At 36.5% G+C, this 26780-nt stretch overlaps 1 protein-coding gene across 1 annotated transcript in view; it reads right to left on the reverse strand.

The window, feature by feature from the left end:
* Window positions 1-26780, reverse strand: part of ME1 (malic enzyme 1) — a 174680-nt gene that overhangs the window by 99299 nt on the left and 48601 nt on the right. The window contains exon 3 of the mRNA XM_084285261.1: window positions 20479-20628. Within this exon, the coding sequence (XP_084141387.1) occupies window positions 20479-20628 (150 nt within the window). The remainder of the gene's footprint in view (window positions 1-20478; window positions 20629-26780) is intronic.

Below are 26780 nucleotides of genomic sequence, written 5' to 3' on the forward strand. Positions count from 1 at the left end.
AAGCATTTCATCCACCTATTTCAAGATGAAAATTATAAAGTAAAAATTAAGAGAAAAGTACAAAAAAGAATTTAAATCTAAGTCTAGTACAATATCTCCATTCATCTTGGCATATTTGTAATATTGGGTACATGTGGGTCTAAATAAAACTAGTAATTGAGGGAAACGCTGGTCAGATAGGACTGTGAGTATTGCAAGTCAAGCAAAAAAATTTCCTGCAGTGTTTAAAAGTATAGTCAAGAAACCAAAGGTCGGAACTTAAAAAATATATTAATTAATTAATATACCTACAGTTATGTGTTTATATAATAAATACATACTGGGTTATTTATATAATATTGAAATACTATTGTGTAATATATATTTATATTTTTATATTTAATTTCATATTTAACTGTCTTCACCTCCCTGATATACAATGTAAAAAATATACAGTCAAACTCTATTCTTTGGAACAAAAGACAGTGTAAGATACATTGCAATTAACCTTCCTAATCTTAATTATACTGAAACAGAAACAACAACCTCACACAGCTAACTAAGCAGGATAAAAATTGTGATGTTCTTCAAGAAAAATACATACGCATTGCATAAAGGAGTATGCACTGTATAAACAACCATTTGTGGTTAAACATTTCATAGCATCATAGAATATCCCAAGTTGGAAGGGACCCACGAGGATCATAATTTTAACTGTTTAACTTTCATTTTATGTATTTTCCCCTAGAATTGGGAATTATCTGTCCCTGGCACTCCTGTTTCCTTCCCCCTGCCCCAGGCTCAGCCCGAATGCAGCAAGCTGGCCGATGTCTGTCCCCATTTCTTAGCAGTAATGCCAGCCAACAGATCAATTGCCCCAGCTCAGAGGAAGCTAGAGTCTGCAGGGGTCCAAGAGTTAATATTTAAAGCACTTTTAAGAAGCTATAGAGTTTACAGTACGCAAGCATTTCTATTTGCAACTCAGGTACCTGAAACAGAGAGCACTAACTGAAATGCTGTAAAGAAGCAATGCAAAATAAATGCTGATGTTTCCTCCCTGATGTGCTGTATAATAAGAAGTTTTATAAAATGTTGTGTAAACTGGTTATATGAAGCATCAAACAGAATTTTTCAAAATTGCTAGCCTCAGAAAGAGCCAATGTGGAGACAATGAGCATGATAAAGAAAATGAAGAGCACGGGAGGAAAGCTACCCGAGACATCACCCTTTTGCTTCTCCCCGCCCTCCGCTTTACATGGACCTCATAGCCCAGTGTTAAATGAAGCGAGATTTTGGATGGATTTTCTAAAGCACCCGAGTCCAGCCCAGTGTGGTTAAGTGACCTCTTTCTTGCAAAGCAGGGAGAAAGGTCTCCACGGAGTAAATTCCACAGTGGAGGAAAACAAATGCTGGACGGCAGCTCCAGGAGGAACTTTGTCAGGATATTTGTAAGGATCTTTGAATAAGTATTCAGAGCCTGTTTCAGAAATCTGTCCAGGCAGGATCACATTCAAACAACAATGCAAAATAGGGGTGAAGTGTAAACAGAGTCGTGTCAAAAGCATTTTGTTCCCCTCCTTCCCCCTTTCTCTCCATTCTTCTCTATGTTAGTAACACGTTTCTGGACACATTGTCCTGACAGAGAGGATGCTGCTGATTTTAAGGACACAGTGCCCTTATTCTGCAAGAATATGGAAAGCGATAGGAATCTCTTCTTCTTCTATCTGGATCTGTTGCCCTCATCCTTCATTTCTTCAGTTAAAGTACTTTTTTCCTTTAAGGTTTCCTCTGCAAGAAGCTATGCTGCCAGGTTGCAGCGCTGCCCACCATGAGAGCATTCAGCCACTGAACTTGCTGGCAACGCTACCTGCAACCACTGAAAGGCAGTGCCACGTATTTTTTCTTTTCCATGAGACCTTGCTATAGCCAGAAACAGCACCAGCTGCAGACAGTTACTATAAGGGTGACACGAAGTGTTGAGGCAGCCAGCCAGCAGACACGATAGTTATGTTTTGGCTGTCACAGCACAGCCATGTGAGGAATCGGGAAAAGAGAGTGGCAGCAATTTCTTCCCACAAAACACTGTAGGCTGGAAGCTACACAGTTTAAGTGGGATTAATTTATTGATAAGCTCTATGTATTTCAGTGCGGAAATAATACAGTATTGTCCCTATGTGTATGGCATTAATAACCATAAGTTTTGTCCATGGGTTTGACTCGGTACTTCAGGATGGGCTGCTTCTGCAGATGAACAAATAAAGAGGCACAACGTAGATCTACACACATGTTTTGGAAAACATGTTCAAACATGCTACACATTCAACAAGTTGCACACAGGCACCAAGACCCACCTTTACTTCTTCTGGCCCCAGTTAGACTGCAGTTCAGCACTGGTTCCTGCCACTCCAGCCAAAGGGATCACCTCTACTCGTGCCCATTTCGAATACACAGAAAATACATGAAGCTAAAGTCCAGGAAAAGTTATGCAAAGAAGTAACTGTGCTCCCTTATTTGTCACAACACCAGTAAGCCCACAGCCCAAAAAAGTGATGCCAGGATATTGGGATCCACTCACAAAAGGGTTTGGGGACACTCACTGAGTTCACCATACTGTAGTATATTATGCGGAGGTCATTCGGCATCATCTAATTTGGCTTTGTTTTATTTTACTAGAACTCTGAGCTATTAGAACAAAGTAAACAGAATTAAACAGGCTATCTTTTGTTATGCTTCAAGGAAATAATGTTCCACCAGCAATGTATTTGTCTATTTTCTATTAAAGCATAGTTCAGGGAAATGTGTCAGAGTAACAAAACAATCCTTTCTTCCCTCTGCTTATAATAACAGGAGGTATTCTAACACGTCTCAGAAAATGCCAAACATTTTTTAATGAAAAAAGTTCAAACTTTTCTCACAACCCTTCATGTTCATAACTGTTATTTGAATTATGAACTGTATATAGAATTATTATAGAGGTGGCTTCACTTTCCCATGCTGCCTAAATCAACAAGCTTAATCATAATAATAATAATAAAAATAATAAAGTCTCAGGGAGCAGCTTCAGTTTCTTTCTGAGCCTGCACTTTCCCAAACTCCTGCACTTTGCAAGAAAGAGGCAAGCTACTTCCCTGGTTCCTCTGTTAAAATTCCTTTACATAAACGTTGTACTGGAAACTAAGACTACCTAAATCCCCACAAAAGAATAGTTTACACTTTTTTTCACCCTGAGATAATAATATTTCCCATTGTAACTGTTCAGTATGGTCTCCTGTCATCAGACAAAATGTTCCCAAACTTTTAATTACATCTTAGTGTTCTAGGGTCCTTTTCGTAGCAATGCTCCTCCCAAGACCTCTGTGGCCTAGTAAGTACTATTTGGGCTGATTAAAGAAATGAAGCCGTTCACATATTTTTATTTTTTTCAACCTTTCCCTCCGTAGAGGAGTGAACTTCATTACTTTACAATGCATGAGTATTTCTTCCAATAAATAAAGTGGTTGCCACTGAAATTTCAGCTGCTACTGAGCTTCATCCTGAATTCATCAGTATAAAGAAACCCAGGCTTTAGATTGTCTAGACACTGCATATGCAAACCATATTTAAACATAAACACTTGTAGGGAGCAAAACAAAGACTACATCCAAAACGACATAAAAAATGGGAATAGCAGCATTAAGAGAACAGCACATACTCTTAACAACCCTGAAAACGTGGACTTGTATAGTAGTTCAGAAAGCAGGTTAAATAGTAACAGTATGTGAAAGACGATGGAGAATAAGATATTAACCTGGGAAAGACATAACAGCTTGTAAATAATACATGTGTTTTAATGTTTGGCATATGGATAAACAATCCTAAATGATTGTTTATAAATCGTTATTTTGTGAAGAAGCTGGCTTCAAGTATTCTGGAAGACAGAAGATAACATCTGCCAACTCCAATTAGCTAAACTTAGAAGAAAAACAGAAGCGTCATTATAAACTTTATAGAGATTCAAAAACCTTATTTGTGTAGGAGTGTAGGGAGATAACTAAAGAAAAATATATCAGTGTAAGTGCTTATGTCAAGGGATCTGACTGTTCACTCTTTAGCTACAGGAGCAGATCAGAATTCAGTCTCATTTCAAGACTCCCTTTCGACAACACTGCCTCATGGCTCTATTTAATAGTGCTGCTGGCAGCCTGTGTAGCACTCTTTCAAGGGCCCAGATCCATCAAAGCTATTTATCAATCCCTGTTAGTATGTGGACTGCTTTAGACAGTTACTTCAGTTAAAAATAACATCTACGTAGCAGAGATGAAAGTTCAAGGCATTTAAAGAACATGACAGTCTGCAATACAAATAAAGCCTGAAAAGTATAAAAGCGTAAAAAAACACCCATAAGACAGTAGCTCTAAGTCTGTCAGCTGAAAATATGACCTCAGGGGAACGAGGTTTCAGAAAAGTTTGGAGGAAGAAAAGGCACAAAACTGTAGAGACACAGATGCCGTGGGATTTTTCAATATAGAGATTAAAACAATATTTAAATATAAATAATTATGATGGTAATAATAATAAAGTCAAGTGGGTTAAGTAGCTACTTGGTGGAAAAAATGTCACAACCCAGCTGGACTGAAATTTGTGAATGCATTTTCAAATACAGTCAATGCTGCCAAGAGAGCTGACTTCAGGTCACAGCTCACCCCCTTTTCCAGCCCATGTGGGACTAGGGAAGAGGGGAACCACAGGCTACTCTTCAAGAACTTGCAACACAGCAAGCCATCCACATGTAGGGAGGAGATCAATGACACAAGCATTGCCTCAACCACCCTTGAGCATCTGAAAAAGGCTTCAAGCACATTTTGCTTGAAACATACTGCTTTCACTTTTTCAGAATGCCATTGGAGTAAACTCTGGCTCCGTAACTGTGCAAAGTCAGACCTTAGTGGAATGAAAAGCAACATGATGAATTAATTCCTCAACTGCTCTTAACGCAAAAAAAAAAAAAAAAAAAAAGAAGATTATTAATACAATCAGAATAAAGCATTACAAGCTTTACACGGCAAAAAATTTAAAGCAAGACTCTTATGTAGTACACCCAGAGCAAGTACACAAAACCATAATGTGTACCTCTGGCTATTTCCAATGAAAATTAAGATTTTGTCACAGTAAAAGCAATAGCTTCATAGACTTTGTCACTGCAGGTTTTTTAATCATATATATATTTTTAATTTTTCAATCATATAAAATAAACATTATTGCTTATCTAGATAAAGCTTTTTTTAATTACTGTCTCACCTCCTTTATTTACAAAATCAACAGCACAACACTTCATGATCTAAGTATTCCATTAAATGGAATGTAATGATGTATAAATGGAAGGAATGGAATGACTGTAATGATGCTTCCTTTCCATATAACAACAGAGTAGATAAAATTATATCTCCTTAATATTCATTTCTTAAAATACAATTTTGCTGATTTAGATCTATTCCAAAAATCTCATGTGTCAAGAAAACAAGTTTAGACATACTCTTGCTGAACCACAGCAGCATAATGGCAATTAAATGGGATGTGTCTGTTTGAAAAGGAGAAGGCAGACTTTGAAAAATATTGTGTTTTAAGAGCCAGAGCTGTTATGCTCCAGAAGCTACTTAAATTCTTCTGACAGTTGCTCAATAAATAACTTAATTACTTACACCCTAATAGACACAAATAGAACTATTTGAAGATTGTGAATGAGAATGGTTTACCAGAGCCAGACACATTCATTTTTAAGACAAAAAAAAATAACCCACTGTTCTGCTTCAATAGCTATCTTGTTTATTTTATTTTATGCTGATATTAACTGTGTAAAGAACCCTCAACACAGCATCAGCCATGTATTTACTAGGAATCTTGCAAAGTTAATGATGTTTTCAAAAAAACTTTAAAATGTTATTTAAACTGTGAAGTACTCAAACAAGTAAGATCACTGTCCTTCTATGTGCTTCAACAATTTCTACTGTCCCAGCTCATTGGAACATGGAGAATTTCCAGTCTTTAGACAATAGCATCCTTTAAGCCAGTTTTCATTGACCTTTAAATCACCATCATTTGCTCTCAATAACCATTAAAAAGGACGAAAGTGAAGACTTGTTAAAAAGGCTTCTATTATGACATATCCTACTCAACTTCCACTTTAATGAAGAAGTCACCTCTGAAAACAGACACCATCTCCCATTTGTAAAGCTGACCTCAGCAGCTAAAAAGGAACCAAGAGCACTGCTATGTTCATGTACCAGTGATACAACAGCTCTCCATGAAAGGCGCTGTAGTGCTAAGAAGCAAAAGTCAGAAAGGAAGGCAGGCTAATGTAGAAAGCACATGGGTTAAACTTGTACGAGACTGACAGTGAGCTGCCAGGCACAGAATAGAGCTGGTTTATCCATGATTGAGCTGCCTGCATATCACGTTTGGTGACATCTCCAAGACCCACATCCGTAGGGCACAGAGATCACAGAATTGCAGCATCACTGAGGTTGGAAGGGTCCAAACCCTCTTTCCCAAGCATGGTCAGCTAGAGCAGCTATTTTGCCTTGGCTTCCTCTAAGGTAAAAATTTGGTATAGGCCATGAATTTTCCCCAGTTTTTAGCAACTGTTAGCAGGAGAAAGAAAATACCCATTCTAGTAGAGTTTGCTGCTCCTAAGACTTCTTGGGCTGTGCTCCACTGCAACATATACAGAAATCTATTCCTGCCTTCAGTGGAAATTGCATCAGAAGATAGCTACAGAGAATAGGTCTCCTGCGTTTTAGCACAAAGATGGACATCAGACACTAGGAAAGTAAAGATTTCAATTTACTACTTGCACATTTTAAATAATGCAACTTGAATTGAAAAGTAAACAATTACCCTCGGTTATTTATGAGACTATTTTCCTATAATTCACAGAAATTACATTCAAATATTTTTCTGCTTAAATTTTAGTTTTAATATTTGACTAATATCAGTTACAGACTTCTGATTCAAACTGAAAAAAAAAAAAAGGATGGACTTGCATTTATTGCCTGTTAGAGCATAAAATTTCTTCCTTGGGCTTTCACAGTGAATCAGTAATTTATTAGAGCATCATCAGAGAAAGAAGCTTAAATCTTGCTAACATGCACACTGTTTTCAACATTCCTCAAAGTTGTTTGTTGCAGTGGTTAGTAGGGCTTACCGACACAGGCCTCAGGTCACCGATACACCAGGTAAGGACAAGCACTGCCCAAAGAGACCCACAGGAGAGGTGGGTCTCCCCAGAGAGACTCCCCAGAGAGAGCAGCAGCAGGAGGCACCAAAGCATTCCTGACCTGATGTTCAACAACCAACTCATGCTGAAATCAATTATTTTCAACAAATTAATTCACCGAGCCAACCAAGCTGCCTGAAGTGCAGCCCTGCTTGCAGGATCAGGTGCCAGGAACACAGTGGAAAGGTCACAGCAAAGTCATTACATGCTAACCTCTTCTGCCCCTATTGAGTTTGGGGCCTCCACCACATCCTCATATAAGATCGTGGCCTCAGCTTTCCTGGACAGGACCACTGCTGAATAGCCTGGAAACCTATGAAATACTGAAAAATGGAGTTTTCAGGAGAGAAGGGAGTTCTGGATGTTAGTTCTCTCAGCTCACCACTTCCAGAAAGTGCAAGCACGCACACAAACACATGTGCATCCATTTTGAGTGGTAGGAGGCCATATGCATCCTCACACCTGCTCCCTGCTTACATTTTCATCAGACCTACTTGGACATTGTCCATATCTTGTCCTCAAGAAAATAAGGATTTAACTACAAAAACCACATGAAGACATCCTTGCTTCCAAAATACAGTCGATATAAAGACAATGCTTTTGCAACTGTTGCTCCACGTTTCACATACTGCACAAACAGAAACCACAAATTCCTCAGTGGCAAGGCCTTTCAGTCAGCAGTCTAGATTTTTACCTCTTACTTTGAGAGACTGTAAAATATTTGGTTTCTGCAGAGGCGAAAGCATAGTTTGAAATCCCGGAACACTGCTCCATTCCACTTCTGCATGAAAACAGACTTTGTTCTGCCCTCACGACCACGGAGCCAGGCTTTGACAGCCACTGGGAAACACAAGAAGCCTTCATAGAGGACGAGGAATTTCAGGGCACCGAGTCAGTGCTTTACAGTAACACAGCGTTTCTCTCCTGACCATTGATCCTATCACAGAACTGACTTCTCAGATGAGTCATTTGTTTTCCCACATGAAAATGAATGATTGATGCTTATAAATTGACACAGGGAATATATAGATTATTGTCTGGTGACAGTGTCACTAGTTTTGTATGAAAGTTAAATTCCAATATATTCTCACCATAAAAAGTTAGTCATTATGCATTTTTGTTGGTATTTGGTTGATTTCCTCTCTGTTGTTATTTTATTGAGTGTTTGGGATCACTCAACAACCAGATAACATCATTTTAAAATTTTTCTTATGAAACTTACAAACTGAAGTAGCTTTAACGATGTTTTATTTAGGCTACTGACTGCCTATACATACCAAAAATAACTGTCTAAAAATCACAACTGTGGCTGTCTACACTCCAAAACAAACAAGAGTGTTTGACTTTTATTTAAACACTCATCTTTAAAAAGGGTATAGCAACTGAAGTCTCCTAGGTTTGACTCTTAGTTAAAATCTGAATAATTTTTAAACACAGATCTTAATCTAAAATGTTTTAGAATTGAATGGAATGTTACAACAACAGGTCAAAATAAAGATAATTTTAGTTTAAATCCAAAAAAGTGCTCTAGTAAGCACGCCCTTGGCATACAAAAGATTCAGTTGTGCATCCATCAAGCAGTTTTGCATCCAGTTTTTATTGTTTTCTTTTAGTCTCTCAATTTTAGGTGATTTGTTGAAATCATTGCACTGATAGCCTAGCTACAATAATTTCTGTCATTTTATGTCTGTATTTTCCACTATCAAAAACATAAACTTTAAAAACAGTAAAATGCAAACAACCTGACCAGAACTGGTTCTGGTCTTATTTCCTATTAAATTTACAACATGCATGAATATATGAGCCAGACAAAAATTTTATGACTGTGTCCAACAGCTTTTAACATGGGAAAAAATCATTGAAAGTCTACATGCCTTACACTCAAATATCTTTCAAAGACAGACTTTTGTAAACCCTGAATGCAATGTAAACCATACATCACATAACCGAGGTTACAACCATCCTCAAGAAGAATTTCATTTCAAGTCCAGCACAGTGTGCACTGTCGTATTTCCACATTCTGTGTGAAGTGTCAAACTGAAAACAGGGATAGGTACATTGCCAGGAGCAAATAGAAATAGGGAAGAATTGAATTTTCTTATGTATTCTATCTACCTGGGAAAAACAAATCCCACATGCCCATATTCTAGTTATCTGTGAATAAACTATTGATCAAATAAAGAGAAAGCAGTGTTCTGTGTTATCATTTTCAGAAGCAAATATCTCCATGTCACGTTGAAGGAACTCGTTCCAGATGGCTGAGGAAAACAGTCAAAGACATACTCTTTCCTGGACTGGCAGCACGAACTTGCCACTTGACATACACGGCAACAAATCCAATCACTCATATGTGCTTAAGTTAAATCTAAAAAACAACTCCAACTAAACAAGTAATGCCCTCTCACATAAGAATGCTGACAGAAAATGGTGAACTTCTGTAAGTGGAAACATGGTGCTATGGCTCTGCAAGCCACACTGCAGCTTCATCTTGCCAATAGGAAGCCAGTCCCCTAGACCTGACTTTCTGGTGACACTCCGTCACCAGAAAGCCCAACATAATTGTTAACCGTCTTACTCTAGAGTACACCTACATAAAGTTATGACATCTCCAGAACTCCTTTTTTTTTTTTTTTTTTTTTTTTTTTCCTTGAGACACTAAACAGAAATTAAAGTCAAACATAGCTATTTTGGGAATAAAGAGGCAAAAATAAGAAATGGCTTTTGAACATCATTATGTCAGAAATACTTATTTCAGATCAATTTCAGCCACCACTTGCTTTTCTTACAAGAGCTACTTGATTTGTTTGGTTTATGTGCATTCTTACAGTTTTGTTTATTTGCTCCTAACAGTCTCTCATACACCTACAGCTTCTCTCTAAATATATATATATATATATATATTATTTTCCTGCGTATGATTTATCTCTTAATACTCACTAGCAAAAGAATATGAAGCAGAACTCACTTGCAATGCCATCACTGAAGTGTGAGTCCAGTGGTTGGGATGCCAGAAGCCTCACCCAGCTTCTTCCACTCAACTGCAGATCGCAGTACATTAATGCCACTTCTGCTATACATTTTGTTAAGTTATTATTACCTGGACTTTTAATGTTTATTTTAAGCTTACGTAAAATGCACACCGGGGGCACTTTTTTACCAAACAGCACACATAAGAAAACAGTTGTATAAAGCTGTAGAACTTTGCCAAAAAGAATGGAAATGCCATGCAAGAAATTACAGGATTTAATTCTACCTCAAAACTTTCATCTCTTGCCTTTTCCAGAAGCTCCTTAACAGCACAGGCATATGGCTGTCTCAAAAACTGTGTGCAAAAATCCTCAGAACTGATAACCATAAATATAGAGAAAGACAAGATACATTAAAACACACAGTAATTCCATTGTTGAGCTCATGAAGGCTCACAATCTTCATGACTTCTCTTCACTTTAAAGAGTCCATTTAAAGACCTGACTATTTAGAAAGCTTCTGGACAGAGACAGAAAACTATGATTTTAGAATATCTAAGCTATGGCAAAGTTAGAGAGATTTCGTTGGGGTTTTTAACTTTCTATTTTTCACTTCATCAAATACAGGACTTCTTTTTTAAACCTACTGTATCTTGTATTAGAAATGCAACAATGGGACGATGCTGGACTGCTGAGTAATGAGAGCATTTTGAACAGAGAAGCTGCTGAGTAGGTAAGCAGGGGATTTGGGTGGTGCTGAAGGACGTGCAGCAAATGTACAGAAAACTAGAGCTGGAGAAAATCCAGTGTAAGCATATCCTGAAGGAAAACATCCTCTGGACAAGGGATGGGATATATTCAGAATGAGCTAATAAAAGCATTGTAATGTTTCTGAGTCACTGGTGTTGTCTCATCTGAAATACTACTGGCACCTCAGTCTGCAACAAGACAGCAATGGGAATTACTGGGGACTTGGATAAAGCTATCTGCATTGAGGCGGAGAGTGGGATTCCTCTACCTCTGCAAAGCTCTCAATATAAAATAACATATTAAATGCTTATCAACCACCTCTAATAATTCTTTGCTACATGCTCATGTTGCTTACACATACTTCACTACTGGTGATGATACCTATTTGTAAACATATGCAGCTAACACCATTTCTTTTTTATCCCACTGATAGCTAGAAGTATGCCCTTTCTCTTCTACAACGTAGTCCTAGAAAGGAAGAAAGAAGCACATACCTTTTTCTCAGTACTTCTCAAGCAATGAATTGCAAGTTTAGACACAACACATATGGACAGGTGAGAAAACGCACTTCAGATCTCCAAAAACAGCCAAAGAAAATTAGTACATTGTTGTCCTTTAAGCGATTTTCCAAACATAAATGTACCCTGATAAGCAGTTCCTTGCAATGTGTTCAAGAGGGTTTCAGAGTACGCACTTTTATAAAAACAGCGGTCTGCCATCCAAAATTCAAACAACTCTGTAACTCCCCAGCAACAGCAAGTTCAACAAAAATGTTAAATAGTCATTAGCACAGGTGTCTACTATAGGAACACTTAGCAAAAAAGAGCAGACCCAGAATCATGCATCTGTCTTCCTTGTGAACTAAACAAATCAACAGCACTAGAACTGAATCTGTATTTTTGAATAGATTAAGACCACTTAAATGTCAAAGTCTATACTTAGGTTAACTTTTTTTTATAACTAAAATGATAACTATAAAATCAAAAAATAAATATAACTATGAAAATATTTATAACCATATGATCTAATGACCAATTATTACTAAACTTCCAACTACTTTTGTACTTCTTCCTGAAAAAATCTATAAAAAGGGTCCCTAAGAAGGGACAGAAAAGGAACCGTGGGAGGTGGCAATTCTGAATAAAAATAATTAAAAAAATAAAAATAAATTACACAGTCCCAAAGAACAATGTCAAAAACCTACATGAGATGTCCGACTGACGTGTTTGGTAATGTTTGATAGTCTGTCTTTGAAAAGGTGTTGAACTAAGGAAAGTTATGTCTCTCTTATTGAAGCAAGTGGCTCTTGAAAGGTTTGCTTTAGGGCCAAGTGATGTTGACAGTTAGGGGGCTGTATAAATCTGGCAGGTTGACAGAAGCTGTTTTACAAGGAGAAAAAATGTGGTAGATAAATATTTTTGAACAGAGTAGGACACAGCCAGTAAGTAGACTTCTCCCTTACAGTATTACCTGATTCTTTAGTGTTGCTCACAAGACTTTGGCCAAGTCGAGGTGTGAAAATTAAATAAAATTACTGCCCTTAAAGCACATTTTATTAAGGAACATACTACTCTGGGAAATCTGGAAGCTTGTAACCAGAAGGCTGGCACAAAGTCAATATCTCTCTAAAAATTCAGGAAAAAAGGAAGACATTGAAGAGTAACATGGTAATATATTGGTTCAAGTCCTAATTATTAATAGGAAACTATAATCTGCCAAAAGAGTATCACTATTTAAAAAAGGTACTGATATGTCTATGGCTCATTTGTTGAAAACAATATAGCCTGCCTTTTCATATGGTATTGGCACTAGAGAGAAAAGACTAGTCAGAGTAAAGACATTTAACTTGCAATCATGTACTTTCTGTCCACTCTCCTGCACGCAGACTTACAAAATGACTGCTTTAACAACCCAGATGAGAAGGGTCTAACAACCACTGCATTAATAACTGTCAGTAAGAAAATCAGTACGAAAATTCTTTGTTTCAGAGGAATCTTCTAATAGGACATATAGGAAGGAAGATAATTGTCATATGCCAAAATCCGGAGAAGTTTTAATTTACACTGTCTCGGAGTTCAGATACCCTAGAAAAGATAGATTCGAGTCCTCCAAATTTACGGAGGAGAAGGAACGTTCTACTCTAATTTCACACAGGAGATGGTGGAAAATTAAAAAATAACAGCACAAATCAAATGAGAACAGGGATCCCCTGGAAATATCCAGGATGGTGTGAAAGAAGGAGACAGGGAAACATGGGCATGGCCAGGACGTTAGTTCTGGCACTCTTGCACAGAAACCACCAAGGATGTTGTAGAAGGGCCTTGAGGTTTTCTCAGAAGTCTGTGCAAAGAGAAGGAAAATGACCAAACAGTGATTGCTGCCAAATATTCGGAGAGTCATGTTTTGAGTGTGGATGGCCTCATTTCCTCCCCCACACTGTACAGATATACTCCCTCCAGAAAAAACAGAGCAAGACACCATTGAGAGGTACAAACTTGGGACTGAAAGCCAGAAATTCCATGCTCATGATGTGTTTTAGGACAAAGCTTTTACGACCTGGATTCCTAGATTACCTGCATAAGAAATCATCTATGCAGCTTGTGAGAGTAGGAAGAAGCTAACACAAGTAATGTTCCAACTCTAAAAGATTAAATGAAAGACTACCTCAATGTATGACTTCCAGAATGACTTAGTAAATCCTATCCTTCCGTTATTGCTGTAGGTAAAACCTGCGTGCAAGCACAAAGCACGTACAAAAGACAGCACCACGTGGAGGACATTATATTTCATTATGTTAGATCAGGACTATATATTTTCAATTTATCATAAGCTAATTCATGTTTCTATTTTAAGGTGCAAGTTTAATAAAAAGAAAAAAAAAATCACAATGTAACCAAATGGCATAACCTACTGTCAACATATTACCAAAAGCCATGAATTTAACATAACTGAAGAGAGACCGGATGACTACATACATATAACCTAAAGAATATCCTAATGTTTTCAAAATCAAGGTATGACTTTTTTCATTCATCTGCTTCTTCGACTTAGAAATTTACTTAATATTTACAGAGCACTCTAAGACCAAAATGAGGCCAACTGACATCTGTGCAAGATTCTCACATCTTTCACTGCAGCATTACTGGTTTCTAGAAGACTGTCTAGGAGAAGAGAGGAATTCAAAATTCTCACGGTGTGCCAATTCTCTTTTTCCAGCTTTTCAGAGTATGGCAAAATATCACACAAGGAAAACCTAATAGCCTTACTTTTAAGCTGAGAAAGCAACAGCACGCTACGCTAAATTTTAGTTTGAGGAAGGTAAGGAGCACACCAGAACCCTGCCAAAGAGTAGAACCACAGGGTATCATTAAATGTCATAGAACTTGAAATCACTGGATAGGCTGTTTAACATGATTTTATGCTATAAAATTATCAGTTAACTAAATGAGGATACTACTAAGACAACTATTCACAGTAATAATCAGATTAATAATGGCTCTAAAAAATAAAACTGCTTTGCCTGGAGAAAAAACTAGATTCTCTAAAAAAAATAAATCTATATGACAGTTACACTGGTGAAGATGTTAGGTTAAATGAATCCAGATCTTCTGGTATCAATCAGGAAAATACCACAGATCTGTGCATTAAACAGGCATTCACAAAGAAGCAGCACCAGGAACTGAACTTTACTGGCTGTCGTGATCCACAAGGACTTGACAAGTCTCTGGCCTCCTGGAAGCTCAATCTGTTTTCTGAAGAGACTTGGATGTCAAAGGCATCCAGTGGAATTAACAAAAAGAAAAATCCAGTCTCCACTGAAAACCTCATTAAAACCCACGATAAAAATTATTAAATGCGCTGCAGGAATCAACCTTGTGCTGGCAAACAGACCGCAGCTCCTGCCGCCAAGTTCTGCAATTCTGTAAGTTCTGTCACAGGAGACAAATATTTCTCTCCTCTAATTCCATTTCCTTATTAAAAAGTTACACTATCTTGCAGCTGACAGTCTTGGTATGCGTGGTAAACAGCATGTCAACAATAAAAGAACTCACACTTGCAGCCCTTGCATTCAATACATTGCATCTGTAAACTCATGCAATAAATGTAAATAGATGTGATCCCTTTGAGAAATATGAGGAGAGGAACCCCTCTCAAGTTTGTATGTGATGACGCAGTCACACACTTCAGTACGGTGGCAATCTGGTACAATATCAGCACTTACAAACTGAGTATTTGGCACGATAAATTGCCCTCTGAAACATGGGCACTAACAACCACCAATAACATTTTAAGAGTTCTTAAAAATTACTGAAAGAGCTAAAACTTTACAACATTTATTAAAAGTCAATTCAAAATGCAATCCTGCTTGGACTTCAGGAGAAAAGAGAACTCTAGATTTGCATTTTATAGTCATTTGTGATGAAGGAAAATGAGAAAAAACGACAAAGTCAAATGATTTATTAGAGAAGAAAACTTCTGTGAGAAGACTTTACTGACAAGTATCTAGAAGCTGGGGAAGATCCAATTCTATATGTAAGAAAAAAATAAGGGAAAAACATTTTTTAAAAAATGTAAAACTAAGGCTGACATGCTTTGCCTCTTATGTGACTTCATCTGAATCTTCAATATTGAGCATCAATTTCAACTTAGCTACTTTTAAGATGGTTCCCAGTCAGACTGACAGCAAGTGACTGCATCAGTAAGTTATTTCAGAGGAGCTCTGACATGCCTGTGTGGCTGCAATAGTTACTAGGGCTTGCTCTTTCCATATTCTCTTTGAAATGGGTTTTCCTTCTAGGAATGGAAATACATAAACAGACACCTAACATTTTACCGACATCCAAAGTTTTCAGCATAGCTATACTTGTCAATTTTTCCTCCCCTCTCTGAAAGCTGAATTTACACAAGAACCTGAAACTTCTGGGTGTTCTCTATATGACGTAAAAAGTTGATTTTGGATTCTTAGAGAAAATTCCCATTGAACTTTCCCATATTTATACTTTTTGGATGAATAAAGCAACTGAAAGAACTGTTATATTTTAGAAATCCATTTATAGGAATAGATTGTTTCTTGTTAAGTCATCAAAAGTTTTCATGTGTATGTGCAAGCTTTCTGCAATTAAAGATTTTTTTTTTAACATTTTTTTTTTTTTTTTAATAAAGTGATATGTAGAAACTCTTCACCAGGAAGATATCTCCTAGGGATTCTGAGATAATGTTCTTAATGGTAGCGTGATTGCTGCAATAAAGCCAGAACTCCACTACATTCCCATCATAAGCCTCTAAAACTTTTATCTGTACATTTTTTAAATCCCTGGATATGCCTACAGACAGTCCAGAAGTAGAGTGAGAGGAATCCTTACAGAAGTCTGAATTCCTTCTCTGATCTACCTCTAGAGGAGCCTCTTTGTTCCCTCATCCTCCTCAATTAGTTGTTACAGATCAGCTACCACATCTGCTATCAGACCTGTATTATCTATTTCTAGAATGTAAGACTCTTATTCATTAAAACTGATGGATTTTAAGCTGAATATTCACAGTGAGTAATGCAATCCTGAGTTGAGTTTTAATGTTACAAACAAATGTCAATTACCCAGATGAGTTTTAAACCAGAGAGTCAAGTTATTTTGCAGCTGGTTCTCTTGAGAAATGTTGCTTAATCACATATCAGCTGATCGGCCAAGAATGTTCGTTCTATAATTGCAAAATACTGATTCAGGATGAAAAACATCTCTTGTTAGCCACAGTGTCCTTCTATAACTCTAAGTACATCATATGAGCCGTTATAGTCTTCTAAAAACATGAACAGGAGGTGCAGATGATGATCTCATTTAATGACCTCACTAGACACGTATCTTTTAACTTCACATTAATTTTCATTAAGTCCTTGTCTGAATATATAACTATAAACCAGAGAGTTTAAATTCGCTTCACAACATACACAGATCTGACTGAATATTAAAAAACCTTTCAGATGTAAACTGCATAATGAGACATTGCATTTCAACTTTCGTTGTTATAAGAATGTCTAAAATGGACTGAACTGTGTTTTTGTACTCTTAATTTTGCATGCTGAAATGTTTTTTTTTTCTTCTTTGCAAGTTCAGCTCACAGAGGGTGCTGTTTACGAGGGATGCCAGTATATACTGCTTAATACTATATGAGTCAATCTAGAATATAGTTTCAAAACAAATGAAGTTGACTGCTTTGCACAGTTGGTTTTAGAATAATTTACAAAAGGTTTTCCTTAGGAAAAAAAATGATTTCTGTAGCAGAATGCAGTGGAAGATGACAAAGTACAGGTATTTCCTAAGTAGTGAAGAATCTGTCAAAGGGGACACTCTTTATAGACCTTCCTTCTGAGACCTCTCATGAACACTGGAATAAGCTAAGTGGTTGGGGAAAATGAGAGACCAAGCATAAGACACCATGACACCAAGACACCAGCTATTGGAAATTTTCAGTACAGTAAACAAACAACTTGGCTGATGATCTTTCTTCTTAAAAAAATAAAAATTAAAAAAAAAAAAGAGATTCTTATGCGGCAGAAGAAGACTAGATGTTTTTTCAGACATCTTTACTTAAGTGAGTCATTAAAAAACTTATTTGAAAGTGATGAGGCAATCTAGCAGGACTAGAAATAAAACAAGACTTTTATAAATATCTTACACGTCTCCAAAGCCAGTCAGTCATGAATATAAAGCTGACATGTAGTTGAGGAAGCTGCAGACAGCAGAATACAGCCAAGACTGATTTCAGTAGCTCAAGAATAAAACTGAATACCAAAAGATACGTCACTTAAAACATTACTTAATATTATTTTAAACATAATGCATTCATTAGCAGCTGAACTGAAGTGAAAAAAGTGTCAAATACCAAATAATGGAATGTCCTATAAACCCATACATTTTTAAGGCTAAAAGATAAAGGAAATGTTATGTAAGTAGTCTAGTATGTCCTGAATTTGTTTATTTTCACTAAGGAAATAAGCCCTTTTTTTAAAGAAAAATATCAGACTTCATTCCAGTGTTGGTAAAGAAAGTCATACTTTTAAGAACATACAATCAGGATGCTCAAATAGCACTTGTACCTTTCTCTTTCATCAGATTGTCATTGTTACTGTTTAGAATGCCTAAATACAGTATCAGAATGGAAGTTCACTACCCTTACAACAGTTTAATGCATTTTTTTAAGCAGAACACAGGAAAATCCATGGGGAATATAGAAACTTAACACAATGTTATATGCACTGGTAGTTTTATACTGCATTTATTTGCTGGGTTGAGAGAATTTAGCTTGCTGTTCCCAAGATTGCACAATAAATGTACAACTGCTATTATGCCATGCTTTTGGAAGCATTTTTGAAAGCCTTCTATATTCTGTTTGAAACTAAATGGAAAAAAAAAGCTTGTTGTGACATACATTATCTATGTATATATATACGTAAAAAAAAAAACATGAGGTTTTACAGTCCTACTCAATTTTCATTACACGGTAGGCTAGTGAATGGCTTAGTTGCGTAGTGGAGAACTCTGAAGTTCTTGTTTCCCAGTATATTTGTGCAAACTGCACGTCTGTAGTATAACTTGTTTCCAACTGTTCAAATCCATAAATGTATTAGTGATAGAGTGACATGATAGAGCAGTCAGGCATTGGAAGGGGTTGCCCAGGGAAGTGGTCACTGTCCCTGGGGGTGTTCAAGGACCTGGTGCATAGGGACATGGCTTAGGGGACATTGGTGGTAGGGTGATGGTTGGACCAGATGATATTTCAACATTAGTTATTCTATGATTCTATGGTCTAGGAGTTTAGTTTTAATACATAATGTATTAAAAGACTTAGACCATCTCTCTAAGTCCTCTGCACACAAAAATTCCACCAAAGGAAAAATAACAACAACAACAAAAAAAGTTGAAATATTTCCTCTCCCCACCTCTACCCCTCATATCACTCTTTCCTGTGTCTTGAGTGTACTTAGTATCCTACCAGAGAATGGAGTTAAAGAGCTGATGGGCTGTTTTAATTGCTGTAGCAATCTGTTCCTCACCAGTTCTGACTGCCACCCAGCAGAACTACTGTCTAATTGTTTTGTGTTTTTTCTTGTTCACTTTTTCTACAAAGATGCTCCATGCATCTGGGAAGAAAGTGCAGAGTACAATGTTTGTCTCTGTGATCCAGCATGAGCAGAGGTACTTCTTGTGCAATATCCTATATGGCAATAGATATCAAAACAAGGAACAATGAGACCAGCTTAGGCAAAGTTTAATTTACAGACAAGTTTAGGACTCCCTGGAAGGACAATAAAATCACCATGGTGATAATACTGAGGGGAAAAAAGGAAGATGACTTCTCTTGCTAGGGGAGGCACCTAAAAGCCACAGATTGTTAAACAGGTTTAAGCAAGCATTCCTGAGGTCTTTTTGAACTTCTTTATGTCTACAGAAGTAGGATTTTTTGTTTTCTGTAATTGGCCAGATGGTCCTGACTCACTCAATCACAAGGCCAAAATGATTTTTACATTAACAACAAGAAAACCTTGAAGCCATAAGTCTTGTTCCTCAAATATCTCCTCCTGAAGACATTGTTAGCAGCCGTTTGTTCCCTTTAATACTGCAAATCTCTTAATTTTGATCAAAGCTTTGAATGTAAAGAAGCCTATTTCTGTTAACAGAGCTATGCACATACAGCTCATATATCTCTTCCTTTGTCAGAAAATAGCACAGAATACTCCAAAGTGTTGTTACATTTTGCATTTGGAGCAAAGACACAGCATCGTTCACACAAGCCTCAGGAACTGTTTCATATTGAAGCAAAAATATTGCCTTCACTACAGAGATTACCAGCTTCTATGAGCCCTAAAGTCTGAGTGCTTTGTCCCATATACACAAGATTCTCAAATAGCAACCACTATAAATCTCAAACTCTGTGGGCTGATGTTCAAGAGGCATGAAACAGAAGCAGACAGAAGTTACATCTGCCCCTCTTTCACACTACTTCCATGTCACTCTACAAATACAGATACTGTGTACAGAATAAAAGCTCTCCCATAGCCTAGGAAAGCACAACTTATTAAGCAGTGAGACAAGTGCCTTAATTATTATTGATTTTTCCTAAGATGTCTTTAGGTACACACATAATGCATCCTATTGTATCATACTATTCATATATGTGCATAAAACATCTATAATACAAATATATATGTAAAAGCCAATGCTTTTAATAATGCTAAAACAAATTTAAGATTCAGGACCCATTATTTTATGGTGTAGTAACATGCAGCTAGGATTCCAAGAAAGCCAAATTCAGTGAATGAGATTAAAAACATACCCTTGTTCTAACATAATTAAAACAAGCATTTACCTTCTTAATGTAACACAAATTATTGTTTAACGTAGACTGACAGTGTAGTTTGATTTATCTCAATTATTACAGTTTTGGCTTACATTCAGCTATGTTAGGACCTCCCTGCAGAAATCCGCCAAGAAGAAAATAAGATACAATTACTTTTATTTGAAGTATAAACTTACATACCTTGGCCTCCGAAATGCTAAACCATATTGCTGGCAAGCCAGTCCCACAGTGGGAGTATAAACAATAGGCATGAACCTTTCTATGTCAGAAGTCAGCACTTTATAGAAGAGCTTTTCATTTCGATCCTGAAGACTCATTAGTAGAATGTATCTGTGGAGAATTAAATATAATTAGATAGGCATCAAGTGAATATATAAAGTAAATTTAGAAATTGTGTTTAGAAAATAAATTAAAGCTATGCTTGTTCTACAACAGCCTCTTTCTTAGCCTCCTGTATTTAAATCCCTTCTTATCTTAATAGCACAACTGTTTTAGACATAAAGGATAATAAACTGGTTGAGACAGAGAAAAGATGAATCCATCACAAAGCCGACATACTCTACACACTCAGGAAGCTGATCCTGAGCTGATATAGGTATAAAAGATTATGCTGCAAGAGAATACTTGGTCTGCCAGAACCTAAACCACACGTAAATAGTTCCACCTGAAATGAAATAGGCATTAAAATAAAAATTAAACAAACTTACTCTCTTGCCCAAAAAATTCAAACTAGAAATTTTAGCTTTTTCTACACTGGCTTTAAGAGAAATTTCTTCCAAACCCAGCTGAATACTTCAAATAAATATTTTACCAGAATGCTGCAAGACAAAGCTTTCAAAAACAAAGCAGACACATATGTCTTTTAATGCTGATGTTTATGCTTGTAATGAAATTTGCATTGTTTTATGACCTAGCAGAAATCAATTCTGGATTGCATTTGAAGAAATTTTGTATTTATTTTCAAAAAAAATAAATGCAAAAAATCATCAGAAAAATGAGAGTGAAAAAAGTTCATGCTTAGCTAGAGAAGCCTTTAACCAGTCCCATATGAAATGGCTGCACAGCCCCTTCGGCAACCAGAGACTGCAACGAGGTGGCAGGAGTGAGGCAAACCAGTGTCCCTCCCCTGGATTACTCAGGGTGCCTTTAAGGGTACCTTAGCCCCTACACAGATAAAGATTTTGAAACCAAAGAGTTGATCATATACTCTAAATATCAGCATCGTGAGACATCCTGAGCCACCTTCCCTTACACATGTAAGTTTTGAATGCTCTCCAAGGTTAAATTGTACCCTGCACTTGCAGTTCTCAGCTGCAAATACATATAGAGCAATTTTCCCTTGAATTATTACATTTCCATACAGCCTTTAATTTTCCTAGCGCTTTGTCGTGATACAGCGTGTCTTTCAATACCCTTGTTATCCTGGAGCATTTTTCTTTATTAAAACCTTTCAACTGAGAATGATTATCCCAGCATTTTCCTTGAAACACAAGCTTCTTCACATATAATTGTAAATACATTTGAGGGCATTCATTTTGTTTCTAGAGGATCTCAAAAGTGGTTTTAGACACTATCAAGCATATTCAGGACCGCTCTATACCAGAGACTGCAAGCACTCAGGCAAACCAGGTGATTAGGTTTTGAAGCAGTTGCCAATATATTTTCTCTCCTTTTTACTACTTCTACTTAAAATGAGAAGCAGCTATTTAAAACTTTAAAATACCTTTTCATTATCCTTTCTTATTACTCAGAGCAATCCTGATTTGCAAGTGCAACTTTAAATTGTACAGAAATCTTTGAGAGAAGAAATTAAAAGTTAAAAAAAGCTTCTTCGAGGGCTTCAACTCGAAAACCTATTTGCTAAAACTCTCCATTTTGGTTTTACTGTCTTTAAGCATTAAATTGGATTTTTATTTTCATATTGATATTTGTCATGGCATGTTTAGACTCAGGATATAGTAAAAGATTTGTGAAGATAACAATGGTATAATAACTGTCAACATATTTTAAAATATTAAATATTTGGCCATTTCCAAATCAGCATAAGACATATTAATATAAGATGACAAATATTTATAGAGAATAGTAATTCTGATCAAAAGGCTAATTTTTAATGGCAGGTATAAAATACTTCTCCAACTCATTCAAGCCTTTCTTAGGACTATCAGCTTTCTGAAAAATTCCTTCTTGAGAAGAAAGATCCCTTGACCCCAATGTGGTGTTGGTTATAAGGCATTAGACAACAACTATGCATCCTGTAGCAGCAGCCAAGTAATCTACAGAATTAAAACCATGAAGTAGTTTTCAGCATTGTGTTTTTAAAAAGATACATTTAAAATGCAGCATTTTGTGGAATCTTCTACTAAAGCCCACATTTAATTGAAAGCAGTGAAAACAAGCAATAAAACACTGAGAACAATAATTTGTGCTATAAAAAGGGAGAAAAATATTATCTGTTCTCAGACTAGGAGTCTTGAATGAAGATTTCAGAGAAAATGTTCAGAAGAGGAAAACCAAGAATTGGTGAGTAAGACAGTAGGGACTGCCAGGCATTCAAATCTCAGTATGTCACTTTGCCCCCTTGCCTTTCCTTCACCTAAGAACTTTTAATGTTAGACTGCTATTAGATTAATTACAGTAGCAACAGCAGGATAAAAAACAAATATTATCCAAAAAGAAAACCAATATAACTACTGGAAAATTACAAATAATTTCTTAGGGTAATTCTCCCTACACTTGCCCTCCTGACCTGCATTTTACATGGGAAAATGGAATGGTAAAAACAAAAACAACCAGCATTTGTTTGCTCTTGTCTTGCAAGACATGAGAGGAAATGAAAGAAATGCTATTATTTTTAATAACAGCTTGTAAAACTTGTATAGCTTGTATAAGGCACATCCGTTACTTTGAATATTCAGTGTCTATAGAGAAAGATTTGAAAGAGCAACAAAAAAAAAAAAAAAGAAAGTAACTTTCTTTTTTAAAGAAAAAAAAAGAAAGTAACAGAGTATTCTCAGGAAAAAATGATCTCATGGCACCTCTCAGACGTTCACCTGTCAGTAAAACATTTTACCAATGTAACTGTTTGGAGAAAGAAAAACTCCGATAGAAGAGGCATCTGTTTGAGGGGCAAAGACTTCAGAGTCAATACAGAGAAAAACTAAAGACAATTAGGAACATACGGGGGGAAAAAAATCAAATTACTTGCAGAATTCGTTGCAGCTTTTCCAAATTAAGTTAGAGGAACAGAATTATTTTCTGTTATTGGCGTCCTTTTTGCCAAGCATACCAGGCAATATATTTGCTGCTGTTTCACATTCATTTTGTGTATGAACTTGTGGTATTTCAGAGCATAGCAGTTCCACACTGCAAGTCAGTAAAGAAGTTTCAGCCATGCCAGTATATGCAATGCCATGGTACTATAAGCTCTGCTTTACGAACTTGCACACATCCCCTTTCCAATCAATGCCAGGGCAAGCTACAATCCTGCTGGTGTACAGTGCTGTCCTACCCAGCACCAATATCTCATCAGATGATAGATACCCTTCTAAGGTACTTGGTAGCCTCATCTATGCTGTTTCCAAATGCTCATACTTAATCTTTGGGACATATAACACACTGATACACACCCACTACCAAATCCCAGTTCTAGCAGGAGAACAACAGCTTCCCCTTCTTTCTTTTCAGTCACTGCTCTTATGGGAAGGAAGACTAGATGCTTGTTGAAAGGAATATTTCTTTCTAGAATGAGAATATTTCTTTCTAGAAGGCAGCAGGTGCATGCTCTTACACAAGATTGTCCTTGAGCACCTTCCTGCCTAGGGAACGCTGAGATTTTCTTTCAATTTCCAGTTAAAATAGTCAACGTCCCCTGACAGTCTCCATCAGTGAGAGGATTCAAGCAGTAACAGGAGCAGGATCACATTCCTTTCCCCCTTTAAAATATTTCAACACGAGTGTGAGTACAGGAGACCAGAGTTCACATACAGCCTTGAAGGACGGTATTTTTTTTAATTCGAAAAATGACTCTGAGCTCATACACATGTAGTGCACATGTTAGTAGAGCAGGGTGTCTACTGACACACTCCCATAAATTTTTTCAGACACTTGACTTATAAACACAGCTGCAAATCACATTTTGCATGCACAAGTTTTTCACACTCAATTCACACAAGCATTCTAGCTCTGAAAAGGAGCCCAAGATGTCACAGTTAATAATCTTTAAAGGAAGTGTCTCCTGCATGCAGATGTTACCACGTCTGTCAATCAGTTGTCTTAAATGTACACCTACACATGTAACACACAACTGATTTTATTTTGCTTAAAAAATGGAGAAAACAACAAAACAATATAAATAATAAAATATTTCTTTCACAAACAATACAAATATGTCTTAAAGAAACAATTTCATTTTGGGGTGACTTCTGGATTGAGAATTTGAAGTGCTTTAGGGCCAACTTGATTAAATTTACACAAATATATATTGATCCAAAATCACCCTCAAATGCTTATTACTTAAGTGCTACGGATCTGTGTTATAAAATGAATGGCTGAGGCAACAAAGCACCTCTGGAGACTGCCAAACAGTGGTCCAAGCAGTGCCAGTGAGAGCAGCTTGCCCTGGGCTGCGTCCACTTGGGTTCTGATGGTCTCCAAGGATAGAGACTCCACAATCTCACGGTTCGCACATTTGGCCACCCTTACAGTGAAAAAACGGTGATTCTTCTTGTGTTTAAATGGAATTTCAAGTATTTATGTGGCATCAAGCAGCCCCCAACCCTGTTTATCTACCAGTATAAATGTGGCCACAGTGCTTCTTCAGGCTATAGTGGGAAGACACAAATACCTCGATCAAAAATCACGGTTGAGAAAATGCCACTAACATGTGCTATAGAATAAGACAACTTTTTTTTTTTTTTTTTAATGTTAATTACTGAAGTCTTTATTAAAGTATTTTGACTAGTAATCACATTAATGAGGGAAAAAAAAGCCTGGTATTTAATACTCTGACGTTATTTTTTATGAACAGTAAGACTTATTAGTTTTCTCAGCTGAAGCATTTTGCTAAAATCCTATTAAAGACAATAAATTTGTATTTCAAAGTCACAGAGTACAATATACCCTTTATACCAAAAAAAAAGAGGTTTTACACTAAAAAATGGCTTCATAATGAAAAAAAAAAAAAAAAAAAAAAAAAGGCAAGCTACAATGTAATCCTCAGTTCACATGGATGTAACCTTGTAAGGTTTGTGCTTCTCTGGTGACAGGGCCAGGAAAGAAGCATCTTCCTTACCCAAGTACTTACTTCAGAAAGAGAAACTGCAAAAGACTCAAAGGTGGGAAATAATGATATTGAATTATTGTTTAATTAATTATATACAGGCATTAAGCTTATAAAGATAAATTTGGAAAAAATCTTTGAAGCAAATGGCTTCTCTAAAGACTTAAATACTTAATAAATACTGTAAGGACTTAAATACTTTTATTTATTTCTAAATATACTTGTATTTAAATAAACTTGTGTATTGTTGGTGTACAATGTACGTGGATTAAGTGTAGTTTTTAGAAAATACATCTTCCCTCTCCTACCCCAAGTCAAACAGATTTTTCTTTCCTGTTTTAGCGTTATAAAGCAAGCTTTCAGCAAAGTATTCCTACAATCATGGGAGATGCCTTTTTTTTTTTTTTCTGATGAATCCCACTGCAATCAAAAGTTTAGTATATTGTGTTTTACTGTGCTTCAAATGGCACAGTATTTAAATGTCCATTTATCTAGCATTTAAAAGTGATTTGTTTTTTTTTTTCTTTTTCCCACAGAATTTTTGCATTTTGGCAAAGAGCCATTTAAATACACAAAATTTTGGGCTGGAAAACAGAATTAAGATTTGCATATACTGCTAATCTCCTCTTGAATTCCACATTGTTAGATTTGTGACATTCAGTCTGTGATGATTTGAGGACAAGCAATTTTTTCCTGTGACCTGAACTACGAGCGAAAGTTCCTTGCAGCTTAAGAAACACATGCAGAAATGGCACAAAAGGCTTTTCTCCCTCCTTTTAAGTTACAGGTGAATAGAAAATACAGCAATTCTAGCAGAAACAAACAGCTGAAACAGTCATAAAGTCTTAAATGTATTGTCCTGGAATTAAGAGACTTCTTCATGGCAGAGTTACAGAGGAGATGGGGACAGAAGGGAGAGCTTCCAAAACCAGGAACTCTTCACTTATAAAGAGGGCTGTGCTAATATCCCGACTGTGAAAAACAAAGGTTGTTGGAACTTGAAATGATAAGAAAGCCTTGGCACCAACAGACAGGTATCTAAAAGCCATTTGTTACGTATAGATAGCAAGACAAGCCACAGCAGAGAAAAACCAAGGCACAGGGGAAAAAGAAAAAAAAAATTTAAAAAAAAATAAGAATACTGCTTTCTTCTATAGCCTATATAGTATTTAGAAATAAAACCATGTAAGTATTCATAAAT

This window comes from Netta rufina (genome assembly GCF_964035555.1).
Source record: "Netta rufina genome assembly, chromosome: 3".
Lineage (NCBI taxonomy): Eukaryota > Metazoa > Chordata > Aves > Anseriformes > Anatidae > Netta > Netta rufina.